General features: G+C 45.4%; 1 protein-coding gene across 2 annotated transcripts in view; it reads right to left on the reverse strand.

Annotated features, from left to right (window-relative positions):
• Positions 1-4,408: 4,408 nt before the first annotated feature.
• Positions 4,409-15,326, reverse strand: part of POGLUT1 (protein O-glucosyltransferase 1) — a 28,480-nt gene continuing 17,562 nt past the window's right edge. For both annotated transcript variants that reach the window (XM_045002026.1, XM_045002025.1), the window contains exons 8-11: positions 14,523-14,581; positions 13,678-13,845; positions 12,842-12,898; positions 4,409-12,250 (exon numbers count right to left, since the gene is read on the reverse strand). In XM_045002026.1, the coding sequence (XP_044857961.1) occupies positions 12,094-12,250; positions 12,842-12,898; positions 13,678-13,845; positions 14,523-14,581 (441 nt within the window). In that variant the 3' untranslated portion in view covers positions 4,409-12,093. The remainder of the gene's footprint in view (positions 12,251-12,841; positions 12,899-13,677; positions 13,846-14,522; positions 14,582-15,326) is intronic.

The raw sequence follows: 15,326 nt of genomic DNA on the forward strand, positions 1-15,326 counted from the left end.
CGCCCCCTGCCGCCCGGGAGGCGCCGCGCAAGCGGCGGCCTGGCCCCGCCCCGCCCATCGCCCGCAGCGGCAGGGGCCGGAGCGGGGCACGCGGGGATCCCGGCCCCTGGGCACAGGCGCGGGAACTTGCGGGGAGGGGCTGCCTGGAGGTGGTTTCCCCTCACGCACCAGGGTTGACAGTTGGGTTCAATGGCTCTCAGCGCCGCCCCACTACAAACTGCTCCAGCGCCACCGCCCCATAGCGCGCAAGCAGCCAGGTGTGCAGGCGCCCAAACACGATACCAGGGGTCGGCAAGCTTTCAGGAGTATTCAATTAGTCACTCTAATTTAAGGTTTTGCGTGCCAGTAATAAATTTTATCCTTTTTAGGAGGTCTCTTTCTATAAGTCTATAATATATAACTAAACTATTGTTTTATATAAAGTGAAAAAGGTTTTTAAAATGTTTAAGAAGCTTCATTTAAAATTAAATTAAAATGCAGAGCCCTGCAGACCGATGGCCAGAACCCGGACAGTGTGAGTGCCACTGAAAATCAGCTCGTGTGCCGCCTTTGGCACACGTGCCATAGGTTGCCTACCCCTGCAATATACCAACAGCAGCAACTGTACAGCCACATAACTTGCATCCACTATAGACTGTAGTGTAGACATGGCCTAAGAGCCATCACCCTAACACCAACACATTAACCAAGGAAAGAGCTTCACGCACACAAACACTCTCTTTCTCTCTCTCCCTAACCGCCAATGACTTGGAAGATGCATACCTACTGCTGACCAAGGAAAATGCTTTCCCCCAGCAGACTTTCACTCCCTCTCTCTCTCTCTCTACAGCTTGGAAGATTAATGCCTAGTGCTAAGCAGAAGCAGCAGCTGTCAGCCAGGAGAAAGTAGAAAACAAGGCAGCCCAGCTGCCCAAGATCCACTGAACATACATATTTTGGAGAACACATCTCAGAAATAATGTCACCAACACTCACCATTTTATCACAAACTTCTTAGTTGTGTTCCCCACCCCACCCCCCGAAAACCCTAGTTTCTGGACTCAGGTGATTTTTGTGAGGCACAGCTTTCATTTAAAAAAAAAAAAAAAAAAAGGTACGTTTGTAGACCTCCTGGGTGTGGAGAAAAGCTTGAACATGATCCAAGAGGATCGCGTGGGCTCAGAAACCAGAAGCAAATAAAAATACCCCCACCCATTTGTTATTTTTAAGCCAATCACATTAAGTGTAGGGACCTGAATGCTTGTGGTTGGTAAGACTGATAACTGCACTAGATTATTCAAATCCAAGAAGCCCCAAAGGGTTCCAACTCAAAATCCTGAAAACCTGGATGCCAGCTTAGTAGAACCCACAAAAATAAATACCAATTTGTTTCTCAGTGTGCTTTCCAAAGTAATAGACCATGCAATATACAGTAGAGGGGCAATCTACTCATAGGAAATAATTTGATGAATTGTAATCTTTTTTTTCCCTGTTTTCAAATTATCCCAAAACAGACTGATTGCTACTCATTTGTTCATTATTAAAAAGTATTTAACACTTTATGCAACCATATTTCAGCCTATAGGCTAATTGTGAACTGTTCACTTCTGCAATTTATGGTGTCCGATTGCTCACCTAACTTGTACAGTCTTGTTTCTGCTTTTTGATTGCTTGAGTATTTTATAAGTGAGGAAGAAAAACAAAAATATTTCATGACGACCATGGAAACACATGCACAAGTTTTCCTAGGACTTAAACTTTGTCAACATTCATGTAAGAAAAAAAAATTACATGTACAAATATTTGTGGAAAACTAATAAAAAGGGTCACCAAGAACATTGGAGCAAAGTTGTAGCTTTTATTTGAAGTAATGTTTATGAAGAAAGTTTGGCAATACTGGCCCACTTCTATCACACATGTAGGCACCACTGAAATACAAGCACCTCCAAAGTGAAACATGGCAGTCAGCACACAGTACAACATCCCAGAAATGGGATATTTCAACCCTCACTTTATCAATAATTACTAGGGAATCTTTCATGTCCAAAGTACAAAAAGGATCTTGGTTTGTAAGGGTACGTCCATACTTACGGCCGGGTCGACGGGTAGCGTTCGACTTCTCGGAGTTCGAACTATCGCGTCTAATCTAGACACGATAGTTCGAACTCCGAACGCGCTCCTGTCGACTCCAGAACTTCACCACCGCGAACGGCGGTGGCGGAGTCGACAGGGGAGCCGCGGACTTTGATCCCGCGGCGTCTGGACAGGTAAGAAGTTCGAACTAAGGTAGTTCGACTTCAGCTACGCGAAGTCGCGTACCTTAGTTCGACCCCCCATCCTAGTGTAGACCAGGCCTAAGATTTCACTGTCCTCCCTTCCCCAGTAAAGGGCAAGGAGCTCCATTTATCTACTTCCAAAAGAGATACGGCAGGTTCAGCCCTATTGTGATTTGAATGTAGGGTGATCTGACAGCAAATTGAAAATTTGGAACTGGGTGGAGGTGGGGGGGGGGGGGTAATAGGTGCCTATATAAGAAAAAGACCCAAAAATCGGGACAGTCCCTATAAAATCGGGACATCTGCTCACCCTATTTGCATGTATGGTTGGAGGAAGTTGTGTTTCAATCCTGCTGCTTAGGTCATTCACGCCGGTGCCTCTGCTTACGGTTCCTTACATTACAGTTCTCTGTCTGGTTCAGTAGGATAAAAGGATATTTTAAAAAAAAATACAAGAAATGAAACCAAAGATATATTCCTTTTTGAAAATGCTATAGTTCAGGGAAACCTTAACCATGCTGTACCCAGAACTGAAGAAATAAAAGAGGGAGTAGTACCTCCCCCCAGACCTCACAATCTACAATCCCGAGCTGGTCCTTGTGTACTTTAGTGTTCATATCTTTTTTCTTCTTTTTAAATTCTGACTGGAAAATTAGTGCTGATGCTCTGAGGCTGAGCTCTTGCTGCTTATACCCATTCAAAATGCTGCTGGAAATGATAAGTTGCCTGGCTCATTGCTCTGACTACATCATCCCTTTCTATCGCTCCATTGGCTCATCCTTCTCCATCTCATCGAGCACAAACTACATACCTTCACTTTCAGAGCCCTTCCCAGCCTATCCTCACCTTACCTATCATATATGCCGTTGAGTTGGCTCCCTGCCTCTGCATTGCCTTCATCACCCATGTTACATTTTTTAAAAGCACTTTCATATTCTCTCCCAGGCTGCCCCTCAAGCTTGGGAGGAGCTCCCCATAAACACCTGCAAGGCTATATCCTTGTTCTCTTCAAATCTCTCCTTAAAGCTCCCCTTTGCCACGATGCCCACAACAAACTTGACAAGAGTTAGCCAGCTGGTGTGCTGAGACCTCTGCCTAGCACTTACCAGTACTGGCTCACTGTTTCCTTGGGCTCCCCAGTCTCTGTCTGTATTCACCTGTTGTCTCTTGTCTTAGATTGTAAACTCTCTGGGGCAGGCACTGTCTTCGTATTGCATTTGTACACCGCCTATCACAGTAAGATCCTGGTCCTTAATGAGGGCTCCTAAATCACAGCTGCACTACAAATGATATACTCACAGAATAGGGCAGTTTTAACACACTGCCCCAAGAATGTGTTACAAATGTTACTCTGGAGGGAGAAACCACCCCTAGGATGGAGATGGGACTTCAGCCTCCTGCCAATGCAATCTTTGGCTTCTCTGCTGAGACAGGCAGCAAGGGGGCCAATTAGTTGCACCTGGTTTAGCGATGTGACCACCTGCCTACAAGGAAATGAACTTAGTTCCCTAAATTATTTCACCTGGGCCACTGAATAGCTTTCAGGTGGTAACAATTTTTAATCTCTACCAATTTTGGACAAGATTTGAACTAGTGACTTAAGGTATATCGACACTTATAGTGATGTGTAGAGTACTGACACTCTACGCCCAGCTAGCATGGGCATAAATAGCAGTGCAGATGGGGAGACGTGGCTTAGGTGAGCAGAATGCCCTCCATGCCTGAACCCCCAGGGATATACCCAACATGGTTCTCTACACACCCAAAGAGTGACTTCCACGTCTACACTATTTTTACAAGGGCAGTGCCCTGCTGCCTTCCTGCTCTCTGAGCCTTTTCCAGTCACATGTAGCTACACACCACAGTGACAAAGGTGGACACAGCCTGTCTTTCACTGTAGCATGTAGCAACGCGTGTAGCTCCTGTACTCTACATGCTCCCTTAAGTACAGATATAGCTTTAGATGCAAAAGGCTCCACTTCTCAATCCCATTCCCATGAGCTATCCAATTCCTCAATAAAACATCTCCCCAAAGAGAACAAATGGTAAGGAATGTATATATTGCTACATCCTGTTGGGCAGAACAGCTGTTGACTGTCCAGTTCCTTTATTATGACAGAATCATTCTTTTGGTTGAGAAATAATTCAGCCAATAAAAAGCATTGTTTTTTGTTTTTAATCCAAAAGCACTTCATTAAAAACAAAAAGGATTTAAAAATACAGTAGATAAATCTATCATTTCATATAATTCCATCTCCTCGTTAAAACCTGTCATTCAAGCTTTTATTAAAAAGTCTTCCAATATTACACAGTTCTGACTCCAAGCTATTCATTTCCTGATTTCATTCTTTTACATGCTGGGTCAGCCCAGCCAGTGGTCCTGTAATTGGTGCTCTGCACTGGAAATTGATGTTTGCCTGTCATGTCTAGTTCTTCTTGCCCTGTACTGGGGCCTGATGTTGGGGTGTGTTTGTGTGTGAGAACTCTGCAGCACCCCAATCTGCCAGAAGTCAGAAAAATCAGGTCACGGCTTTTTCTATTCCTCTGATTCAGTTGCCAAAGGAGAAGGAGGGGGTAAGTAGTTGCCTCCATCTCCCCTCTGTTTCCACTCCCCACCCCACCAGTTATCTAAGTAACACATGGCCAGCCAACGAGTTGCAGTACTCACATGAGATGCAAAAACCTCAAAAGAGTGAGACCCCAAGCAGTTGCTTACGCTGTTGTGCTTTCAGACAGTCTTAGCACTTTATTTCATTCTGCAATGAGCCCACCACACAACTAAGGAGCCACGTTGACGGGCTGCAAAAAGAATTGCTCCAGTGACATCCACCCTTGCATATTCAAAGCCAATGTGCTGAGAATCATGCAGGCTGGTACTGTTAGCACAGCATGTACATGGTCAAGGAGACAGTCTCAGCTCACAGAGACGGACAGTTCACAGCTTACATGGATAAGACAGAGGAGGTTACTCCCCCTGTGCAGTAACTGACGTTCTTCAAGATGAGTGTCCCTGTGGGTGCTCCACTCCAGGTGTTGGTGCATCCCTACGCCTTCACACAGAGATTTTTACAGTACTCATACCGATCGTGCACGCAAAGAGCCTCCCTGCCCCCGAGTGTACCTTAATAGTATGCGTGCATGACCAGTCTCCTCAGTTTCTTCTCTACAATGGAGGCTACCCCAATTCCAAAGTAGAGGGGAGAAGGGTGGATAGTGGAGCACCCCAGGGACACTCATCTTGAAGAACGTCAGTTACTGCACAAGGTGAGTAACCTCCTCCTTCTCTTCTTCTTTGAGCGATATCCCTGTGGGTGCTCCACTCCAAGTGACTTAAAGGCATGGTACCTCAAGGAGGTAGGGACTTCAGATTTGGTAGGAATGCAGTAGATAATACAACTCTGCCTAATTGTGTATCAGAGAGAGGGCCTTGAGTAAAGGTACAGTGCTTAACAAATGTGTGTTCAGAAGATCAAGTGGCCACTTTACAGATGTCAACCAGGGGAACTTTGCGTAGAAAAGCCACGGAGGTAGCCACTGATCTATTGGAGTGAGTTCTGATGCCAGCTGGAGGCATAACTTTCTTTATCTGATAGCACAGTCAGATACACTCAGAAATCCAGTTTGAAAGTCTCTGGGTAGAAATAGGTGTCCCTTTGGAACGCTCCGTGATGGAGACAAAGAGTCTAGAAGAGTTCCTAAAGGGCTTGGTTCTATCCAGATAGAAGCACAAAGCCCTGCGTACGTCTAACATATGCATTGTGGATTCAAAAGAGTTTGCATGGGCTTTAGGAAAGAAGGTTGGTAGGTGTATCTGCTCGTTGATGTGGAATGACGAATGCACCTTTGGAAGAAATTTGGGGTGTAATCGAAGGGTAACCTTGTCCTTAAAAAATAGTGTATATGGTGGGTCCGCCACGAGAGCTGCTATTTCTCCTGCCCATCTGGCAGAGGTGATTGCCACTAAGAATGCTGTTTTCATAGAGAGATGTAAGAGGGAGCAAGTGGCTAGGGGCTCGAATGGTTGTTGAGTTAAGCAGGTTAATACTAAGTGAAGGTCCCACAGAGGGGTAGGAGGTCTGTCTGGGTATAGGGATTGGCATCCTTTGAGAAAACGCTTGGTGACTGGATGAGCAAAAACAGAGGTATCGTCGATCTTGTCATGAAAAGTTGTAATAGTGGCTAAGTGGACTTTGATGGAGCTGAAAGAAAGGCCTGATTGCTTAAGGTCTAATAGGTAGTCAAGTATGAGCAGAAGAGGTGCAGAAGTAGGAGGAAGTTGTTTAGTTGAACACCATTGTGTGAATCACTTCCACTTTCAGAGACAGCAGAACACAATCTGCTTGCATCACCTATGTAGGAGCACTCTTTGAACCTGCTCAGAGCATGCTAGTTCGTTTTGGGAGAATCATATAGGAACCAAGCTTTGAGATGAAGCATGGTTGGGATAGGAAATTCGCAGTGAGGGGCAATGAAATCAGTGGGTGAAGTGACATTCTGGTGAGGAACGAAAACCACGGTTGTCTAGGCCATGATGGGGCAATCAGAATCACAGCGGCACAATCTGTTCGTATCTTTGTCAGAACTCTGTGGAGAGCCGGTATCGGGGGAAAAGCATAAAGTAAGTCCTGATGCAATGGGACCATAATGTTTGCCCAGTCCCACTCTGGAGCAAAATTCGGGACATTTAGTATTTTTCGCAGTTGCAAAAAGGTCTATAGTGGACTATGTTGCGGATGATTGTCTCATTTATCTCTCATTCATGATCCCAGGGAAATCATCTGCTTAATTCGTCCGCTGTGGTATTCATAGCTCTGGGAAGATAGGCGGCTGATATCCGGATGTTGTTCGCAGGGCACCAATTCCAGAGCTTCATAGCTTCTGTGCAAAGCGAGTGAGAGCGAGCTCCTCCCTGCCTGTTTACATAGAACATGCAAGAGATGTTGTCTGTCATTATCCATAAATGTTTGTTGCAGATTAATGGGAGGAAGTGACAGCAGGCATTGCCTATGGCTCGAAGTTCTAGGACGTTTATGTGCAGGGAGGTTTCAGCTGAAGACCATAGCCCCTGGACTGTGGTGGAAATGTGTGCACCCCACCCTGTGAGGGATGCATCGGTAGTCATTATGAGGGATGGAGCATCCTGGAGAAAGAAGACTCCTGAGCAGAGGTTGGAGGGAACTGTCCACCATAGGAGAGAGTCTTTGACTCTGAAAGGTATGGATAGAGGCTTGTTTAAAGCGTGCACATTCGGTTTGTAAACTGTGGCCAACCAAGCTTGGAAGCACCTCATGTATAGTTGTGCATTTTGGACCATGAAAGTAGTTGTAGACAGTCTCGAGAGGTGACCTGAGGACTGTTGCAAAGTTTCATTGCCACAGCTTTATGCTGTTGAAGCGATTGGGCGGGAGAGATGCTATTCCAGTCCAGGAGTCAAGGTGTGCTCCTATGAACTCCAGGTGCTGGCTAGGAGATAATGTGGTTTTGTTTTTGTTTATTTGTAGGCGGAGGGATAGGAAGCAAGCGACGGTGAGCTGTGTGAATCTAAGCGCGCCGTCAAGCGTTGAGGCTTTGAGGAGACAATCGTCGAGGGTAAGGAAATATTATGACCCCTTGTTTCCTGAGGTAGGCAGTGATTATGGGTAGGAGCTTGGAAAAAACACGGGGGGTGGTGGATAGGCCGAAGGGTAGCACCCTGTATTGAAAATGTGTCAAGCCGAGGGTAAAACAAAAGAAACATCTGTGGGCCGGATGTACAGTCACATGAAAATAGGTGTCCTATTGGTCGAGGGCTGAAAACCAATTGCCCTGCTCCAGCGCTGGTATTATGGTGGTGAGGGTAACCATTTTAACTTTTGCTTTTTGATGAATTTGTTGAGCCGCCTGAGGTCGAGGATCAGTCACCATCCCCTGGTTTTCTTTTCTGTTAAGAAATAATGGGAATAAAACCCCTTCCCTCTGTGTCGTTCGGGCACGAGTTCCACTGCTCCCAATAGAAGGAGATGTTGTAATTCTTGGAGGAGCAGTTGCTTGTGAGAGAGATCCCTGAAGAGGGACAGGGAGAGTGGGTGGGTAGGTAGGAATGAGGCAAGGATAGGAAAGGGATAGAATAGCCAATTGTGACGACCTCTATAATCCACTTGGTGGTGGTAATGTTCTGCCATTGACGGGAGAATGGTCGTAGGCGCTGTCCAAAAATAGGGACATGCGGTGTAAGTGCTGAATGGGAACGTTGTTTTCTAAACACTCGACCAACGCTTCAAATCTGCTTATTAGTTGGAAGGGGTTGAGACGCTGCCGAGGAATTGGGATGACGACGCTGGTATCTGGGTCTCTGGCGTTGCTGCTGTTGTTGTTGCTGCTCATATGATCTATGGAAGTGCTGGGTATACGTAGGGTAGCGTGGACGCTGGTAAGGTTGAGATCTATATTGTTGCCTTCTGGTTGTAGGGGTTTGAATTCCTAAGGACAGGAGAGTTGCCCTTGAGTACTTCATTGAATGGAAGTACGTCATTCGTCGTGGAGGCAAAGAGTTTGTCGCCGTCAAAGGGAAAATCTTCAATGGTATTCTGGACCTCTCGAGGAAAGGAAGAGGAGGAGAGCCATGAACCTCAGCACATGACCACTGCTGTAGCAGTAGATTTTGCTGCAGTATTGGCTGCATCGAGGGCCGCTTGAAGAGCGGTATGTAAGATGATTTGTCCCTCGGAAACTAGAGCCATGAATTGTTGCTTCTTTTCTTCTGGAATGTCATCAATAAAGTCCATGAATTTTTTGTAATTTTTGTGGTCATATTTTGCCAGAACGGCTGTATAATTAGCAATGCAAAATTGTAACGTGGAAGATGCATATACTTTACGTCCGAGAAGATCTAATCAAATAGGGTGGAGCGGAGAAACTGGTGTTTGGTCTTTTGGTTGACTGCATCTACTACCAGCGAGTTTGGCGCTGGATGAATGAAAAGGAATTCACAGCCCTTGGAAGGGATGAAGTACTTGCCATCCTCTCGTTTACAGGTAGGTAGGCTTGCAGCGGGATTCTGCCAGATGGCCATAGCAGGTTCCAAAAGGGCTGTGTTGATCAGTAATGCAATCCTAGAAGAAGAAGAGGGCTACAGGATGTCCATTAACTCATGCTGCTGTTCAGGAACCTCCTCCAAGTTAATTCTTAACTCACTGGCAACTCTTTTGAAAAGGTCTTGAAATTTTGAGAAGTCATCTGAAGATGTCGGGGGAGGAGGAAGTAAGGTTTCATCAGGCATAACAAGTGGGTCCACTGCGTTGGAGGCATGTCATGACTGATCCTGCAGTTGTGACGGTGCTACCTGTTGCATTACACCGGAGGCAGGTTCGTCAGCTGGCGGTGCCAGGCAGGTGTCATGCCTGGCTGTGGTGTCATAGCGAGTGTGGTCTCAAGGATAAGATGCCCATGGAGCCCAATATTGCCACTGTGGTGGGAAGGGCATAGGTGGTGCCATCCAGGGGTTTACGCACCACAGGGCAGGATCCTGAGAGTAGGACAAGGTAATTTTTCTATGACCTCTATTGATTGGGGTCTGAGGATGGGAGATTTGATATGGTGAAAATTCTCCCTGAAGTCCAGCTTCCTCATCACTGGAAAAAGGCTGTTCGGACCCTGACTGAGCATTTGGAGAGAAGTAGGCACTAAGTAGGGGTGACTGCAGGATAGGTGACACCAGCCGGTCCCTTGACTGTGTAAAATGCGGTGCTGGAGCTCCTCTGTGAGGTGAGGACTGTGCAAGAGGAATCTGCTTTGAAGAAAAGTTTCTATGCACCGGTGTCCTGAGCATTGTTTCACTGCCAGCCAGCTCAGCGGGTGCCGGTGCCGGGAGAGCAATAATAGCCTGCGGGGGGTCAGGCATGTCAGAATGTGTCGGCCCCGGTTCCTTTGCAGTGCCAAACAGTGCCATATGAGAGGCAGGCAACTGGAAGCCTGAAGCCTCAGCACCAGAGTTTTGTGCTACCACCGCAGGCAGGTTTCACGCGGCGCCGGAGGAGCCCAGCATGTCAAAAGTGCTCAGCCGGGAAAGTGCTGGGAGGGAGGCTGTAGACCTGCCTGGGGAAGTCTTCTCCCACGAAGTTCCCTTTGCGGGTGAGAGAAGGTGCCTTTTGTAATCTTTCTTTGAGGCGGAGGGGGTGGGGGTGTGTGCAGCAGAGTCGGCACCCAGGTCTGAAGCTGACCCTAGAGATTTTTGAAGGAGGAGCAGTTTTAGTCTCAGCTCCCTGTCCTTCTGTACCCTGGATTTGAGCTTGCTGCAGTGGGCACATTTTGGGGGGGGATGTGGGACTCCCCCAAACATTTTATGCATTTTGAATGGCCATCTGAAAGAGGGACGCATCATTGCAGGTAGAGCAGCACTTAAAGCCTGGGGAGCCAGGCATGTCGGAAGCAGCTGCTGCTGACAGGAACAAAGAAAAAAATTAATTATTTAGAGAGAGAGAGAGAGAGAGAGAGAAGATAGAAAAATGGTAACTAAGTACTATTGGTAACAAACTAACTAGGAAGGAATTTGAACAAAGGAAGAGAAAGTCTCTAACAAGTCTGCTGAGCTCCGTCTCAGGCCAGAGATGGTAGAGAAGGAACTGAGGAGACGGGTCGCACACACGTACCATTAAGGTACATTAGAGCGGGGCGGGGCGGAGGCAGGCTCTGTGAGTGCGTGACCGGTACGAGTACTGCTGTAAAAATCTCCGAACGAAGGTGCAGGGACCCACCAACACCTGGAGTGGAGCAACCACAGGAACATCTCTCGAAGAAGAACCCAACTTTTAAAACATAAGGTAAAAGTGTCCAAAGGAATGCACAGACTAAAACCTCTATCCAGCTATCCTTGGTCAAAAGACAGGCGGTGTTTATGCAAGGCCTTGAGATTATTTAGGGCAAATGCAAGGGATGGGAGGAGTACACCTTAGGGTGGCAAAGGCAGAGAACATTGTGCATTATGACTGCACCTCTCATCTCAGGATCAGAGAGCACTTTAAAAACATTCATCCATCATCAAAACCCCTCAGTGAGGTAGGTAGTTTAGTTGTTCAAAGGTACTTTTTAGTGTCCAACATGGCATTAACATCTGGGTGCTTTACAGACTTAAAAACAACAACCCTAACCCACCCATAACGGTAACCTAAAATCCCAACCACGGCTGCTGACAGGAAACACTTGTACCCAAACTGCCATCAAACAATCACAATAACATTGGAAATTTGCCCCAAATAGAAGTCTACCTATATGGAGGGAGGCACAGAGGGTTTAAATGACTAGCCTGAGGTCCCCTGGGGCCTGATCCAAAGGCCACTGATGACTCCCACTTACTGCAATGGACTTTGGATCAGGCTCAGTGAGTTAGAGATAGGGGTGGTAACAAAACCCAGGAGTCTCGATTTCCAGTTCCCTGCTCTAAGCACTAGAGTCAACCGCCTCATTGATTATATATGTTCTCCCGAAGTTGGGGGTCTAGTTAATGTGATTCACTCTCATTGTACACAAACTGTTTTAAAGTAACAATAATGCTGCTTGCTGTAGCTTTACAGCAGTGGTTTTCAACTTTTTTTCATTTGCAGACCCCTTTGGAAATTCTGAATGGAGGTGTGGACCCCTTTGGAAATACATTGTCTGAATATATAGTTGAATTCTGTTCAGTCAGTTTTCAGTCTTTCATGGACACTTTAGGCAGAGTCCGCGGACCCCGGTTGAGAACCACTGCTTTAGAGTATGAGATAATAAATCTAAGGGAAGAAGAGTAACAGAAGGTACATCAGTTTTTGGATTTTCAGTGACCACCAGTCCCAGGCCTTGAATTGGAAAGAGAACCACAATGGTTTTAAAGTTCTGTTTTCAAGTGTTTGGAGACAATCTCATCATAGTTTTTCCTCCTCTTAACTTTGTAAGTCAGGGCTTTAGAGTATTCAGTCAGCAGAGTCTCCCAGTAACAAGAGACATCCTTCATCTGCAAGTGGTCCATGATGAACTGGTGCCCCCTGGAGGCAAACAAAAATAAAGTGACAGCTCAAAGTCAAACTTTGTTCCTGTAAGATGAAAAGTCCTTGGATTTAGCTATTTTATATCAATTTTCCCAGATTTTTTTTTAAATGGGGAAACATGAGAATTTGGATGTGCTATATACAGTTTATTATTAATATTAATGTGACACCTTTCATTACCACAAGCAGCTCTGATGACTAATTAGTCACAAGACAGGTACAGCTTAGGGAGTGGCACTGCAAGCTTCCCCTACATTGCCCCCACCAATCAGTCCTATTTGACATTTACTGCCAGTGGTGGTGGCAGCATTTTTGTGAAATGGACATTTGTTCACTGGGGCTAACTCATTTTGTACAATGAACAAAAGTTATCAGTATTTGATACCTCTTTGGGGGACTATTGACATGGATCAGATTTGAACTAAGGGTGAAGAGTTCTGTTATCAATACCCTGCGCTCGCCACTCTCCCTGCTGAAGATAGATACATTGTGCGCTGTTATCACCAGGCTGTCCTTGACAGGTATCTCTTTTGAATGCTGAGTACTGGAGGATGGGTGTTTGACAATCAGGAAGAATACACAATTTACCTCTCTGAAATTTCTTGTGCTACATCATCATTTTCCTTCACAAACTGCAACAGCTCCCTAAAAGGAAAAAGAAAAATTGCTACTAAGTATTGGCTCAGTGCATAATACCGCACACCCAGTTAGTGTGTTGTGGCAGAACTAGATTTGGGGATCCTAAAGCCAAGCATGTGATTGGTGCTGCTACTTTCATAACTAAACTTTCATACCAGTCTTCTGGGGGCGGGACAAGGGGGAATCTGAATTCTGGCAGCTGACGAACGTTTGGAACCATTAACGGCTAAGATGACTGCTCTCCTTTTTACTCTAAGTCAGAAATGCTGAGGGCTTGTCTCAATTTTCACTTCTAACCTTTAGGTTCAAGGTGTGCTGAACATCGGTGACATCCTCCTGGCCCAGATCTCAGAATAGATATTATTACTAAAAAGGTAAGGCATAATCAAAAATACCTTCAATAATCGAACTTATGTTAGAAGAATGTCAATATTTACTGTGTCTCTCTAATGAGGCCAATAATATATTTTTCCTCAACATGTCTATGGCTCTAAACTATTTCCTGTATGACTAATATGTACTGAGAATTTTGTTTGTTTCTCTTACAAAGAAAGGAGAATGAAACATATATATCCCCACTGTCTAAGGGATCAGCAAATGCCACATGATGTTCTTTCTACCTTTGGTGCACTGAATACGAGCAGAGTGTGGGTATTTGTCAATACAACCCAAGCCTGATCATACCTTGAGTAGCATGGGTAGCATAGAGCCCACTGCATGAAATACTCTGCATAACACACTTGGGATCATTGAGTCATTCCAGAAAATCACCTGTAGTCTCCTACCTGACATCAGAGAGGTCTGGTTTGACTGGGATGTAATGTACCCAAGGCTTCAGCTGTGGGTAGAAGAACTCAAGCCACTCTTCCCCTACGTGAAAGACTAATGAGCCACACAAGAAGAGGTGTTTGAAACGGAAACTGGCTGCTACCCCTCGGAAATTAAACAGGTATCTGTAAAAAGAGAAGCAAAGAAAATTTTGATTTCGTATTGGCATTCCCCATCCACTAACTCAGGATTTTTTTTAAAGCACTTTTTTGAAACTTTGGCTGCTTTTTAAAATCTGAAATGCTAAGTGCCCTCACCTCAAATGAAAAATGTGCGTGGAGAGACTAGGCTCTAGCTAACAAGTTTGCATTTTCCATGCCCCCTGCCTCTGATGTAAGAACTAGTGAGAAAGTGAGAACAAAGACACTTCACCTGCCAAGGTCTGATTTCAGATACCAGACCAAGAGCTGCATTTCTTATGCCATGGAGGTTAGCAATATAAACAACTGTAGAGAACCCTGAACCCAGGGTTTGGTAGGCAAGTAAAAAGGACACGCTTAATTTTAAACATTTTGGTTTAAGGGAGGCCTTTGTAGTTAGTTTCCACAGAACTCTTCAGTTCTCCTTTACATTCCAGACTTGGCAGTCTCTTGACACTGACCTTTAAAGAGGCCAAACTAAGCTCTCCCAAACCTTCAATTGACTCCACATAGGTGCAGAGAGCTGCCTGCCTGCATGGATTCAGTTGCAGGATTGGGGCCTTAAAAAGAAAATGACACATTAAAACAAACAAGCCTAATAACACTAACAATCAGACAAGATTTCAGCAGCTCCTGAACAGATTTATTGAGCAAAACCTCACTTGTATTTGCAGTGATCGACCAGAGGAATTTCCTTCGCAGGCGGTTTCCCAAGAGTGTCCTTCAAAAAAAAGAGACTTCAAAAAATTAATTCAGTACAATTTATTTTCTGATCACATTTTCTGTGAGGCTTCTTTTTCAACAAATCATAAATAAGGCTAAAGTCTCAAAAGTCTCCCTGGTCATGGGAAACCAGTTTGGCTTCTAATTGCAGTAGCATCTTTGGGGGCCTCTCTCATCTTTACCTGAGAAATATTCTCCGTACGTTACAAACATTCTAAGAATAAGTCTCTTACTTAATGACTATAAAGAGGGTTGGGCTTTAGCAATTCATTTTCCTCATCTCTGTGTGCGCTGGAACTTTTAAGTTAATAGTGCTGGGGGAAAGTGTTGTTGGTTAGTGTACAGGAACTGTCAAAAAGCCTCCAACTTGTCCCCTGAAGAGTTAACAGTCAGCCACAGTGAGAGCTTCCTCCATCACAGAGGAAGGGTTGCAACTTCCTGAGCAGACGCAGATAGCAAGAAGCCATGTTGGTCACTGACTCCCAGACCCCCATCCTCAGCAGACAGGCAGCAGACACACACCCTCAATCACAGGGGCGAAAATAATCTTTGCTACTGTCTCTGGTTGCTTCTCCCACATGTCCAAAACCTCAGTGAACAACAATGGCTTAAACTCTAGCAGAGAATGCCCAGCCCTCTGTCCCCTAAAGAGCCTGCTCTGTTACCACAGTCTGAATCTAAGTGATTGTCTTTGCAAACTGACAAGAATTTTCCTCACTGATAATGAAATGTCTCAGCCCAGC

This window comes from Mauremys mutica, chromosome 1 (genome assembly GCF_020497125.1).
Source record: "Mauremys mutica isolate MM-2020 ecotype Southern chromosome 1, ASM2049712v1, whole genome shotgun sequence".
Taxonomy (NCBI): domain Eukaryota; kingdom Metazoa; phylum Chordata; order Testudines; family Geoemydidae; genus Mauremys; species Mauremys mutica.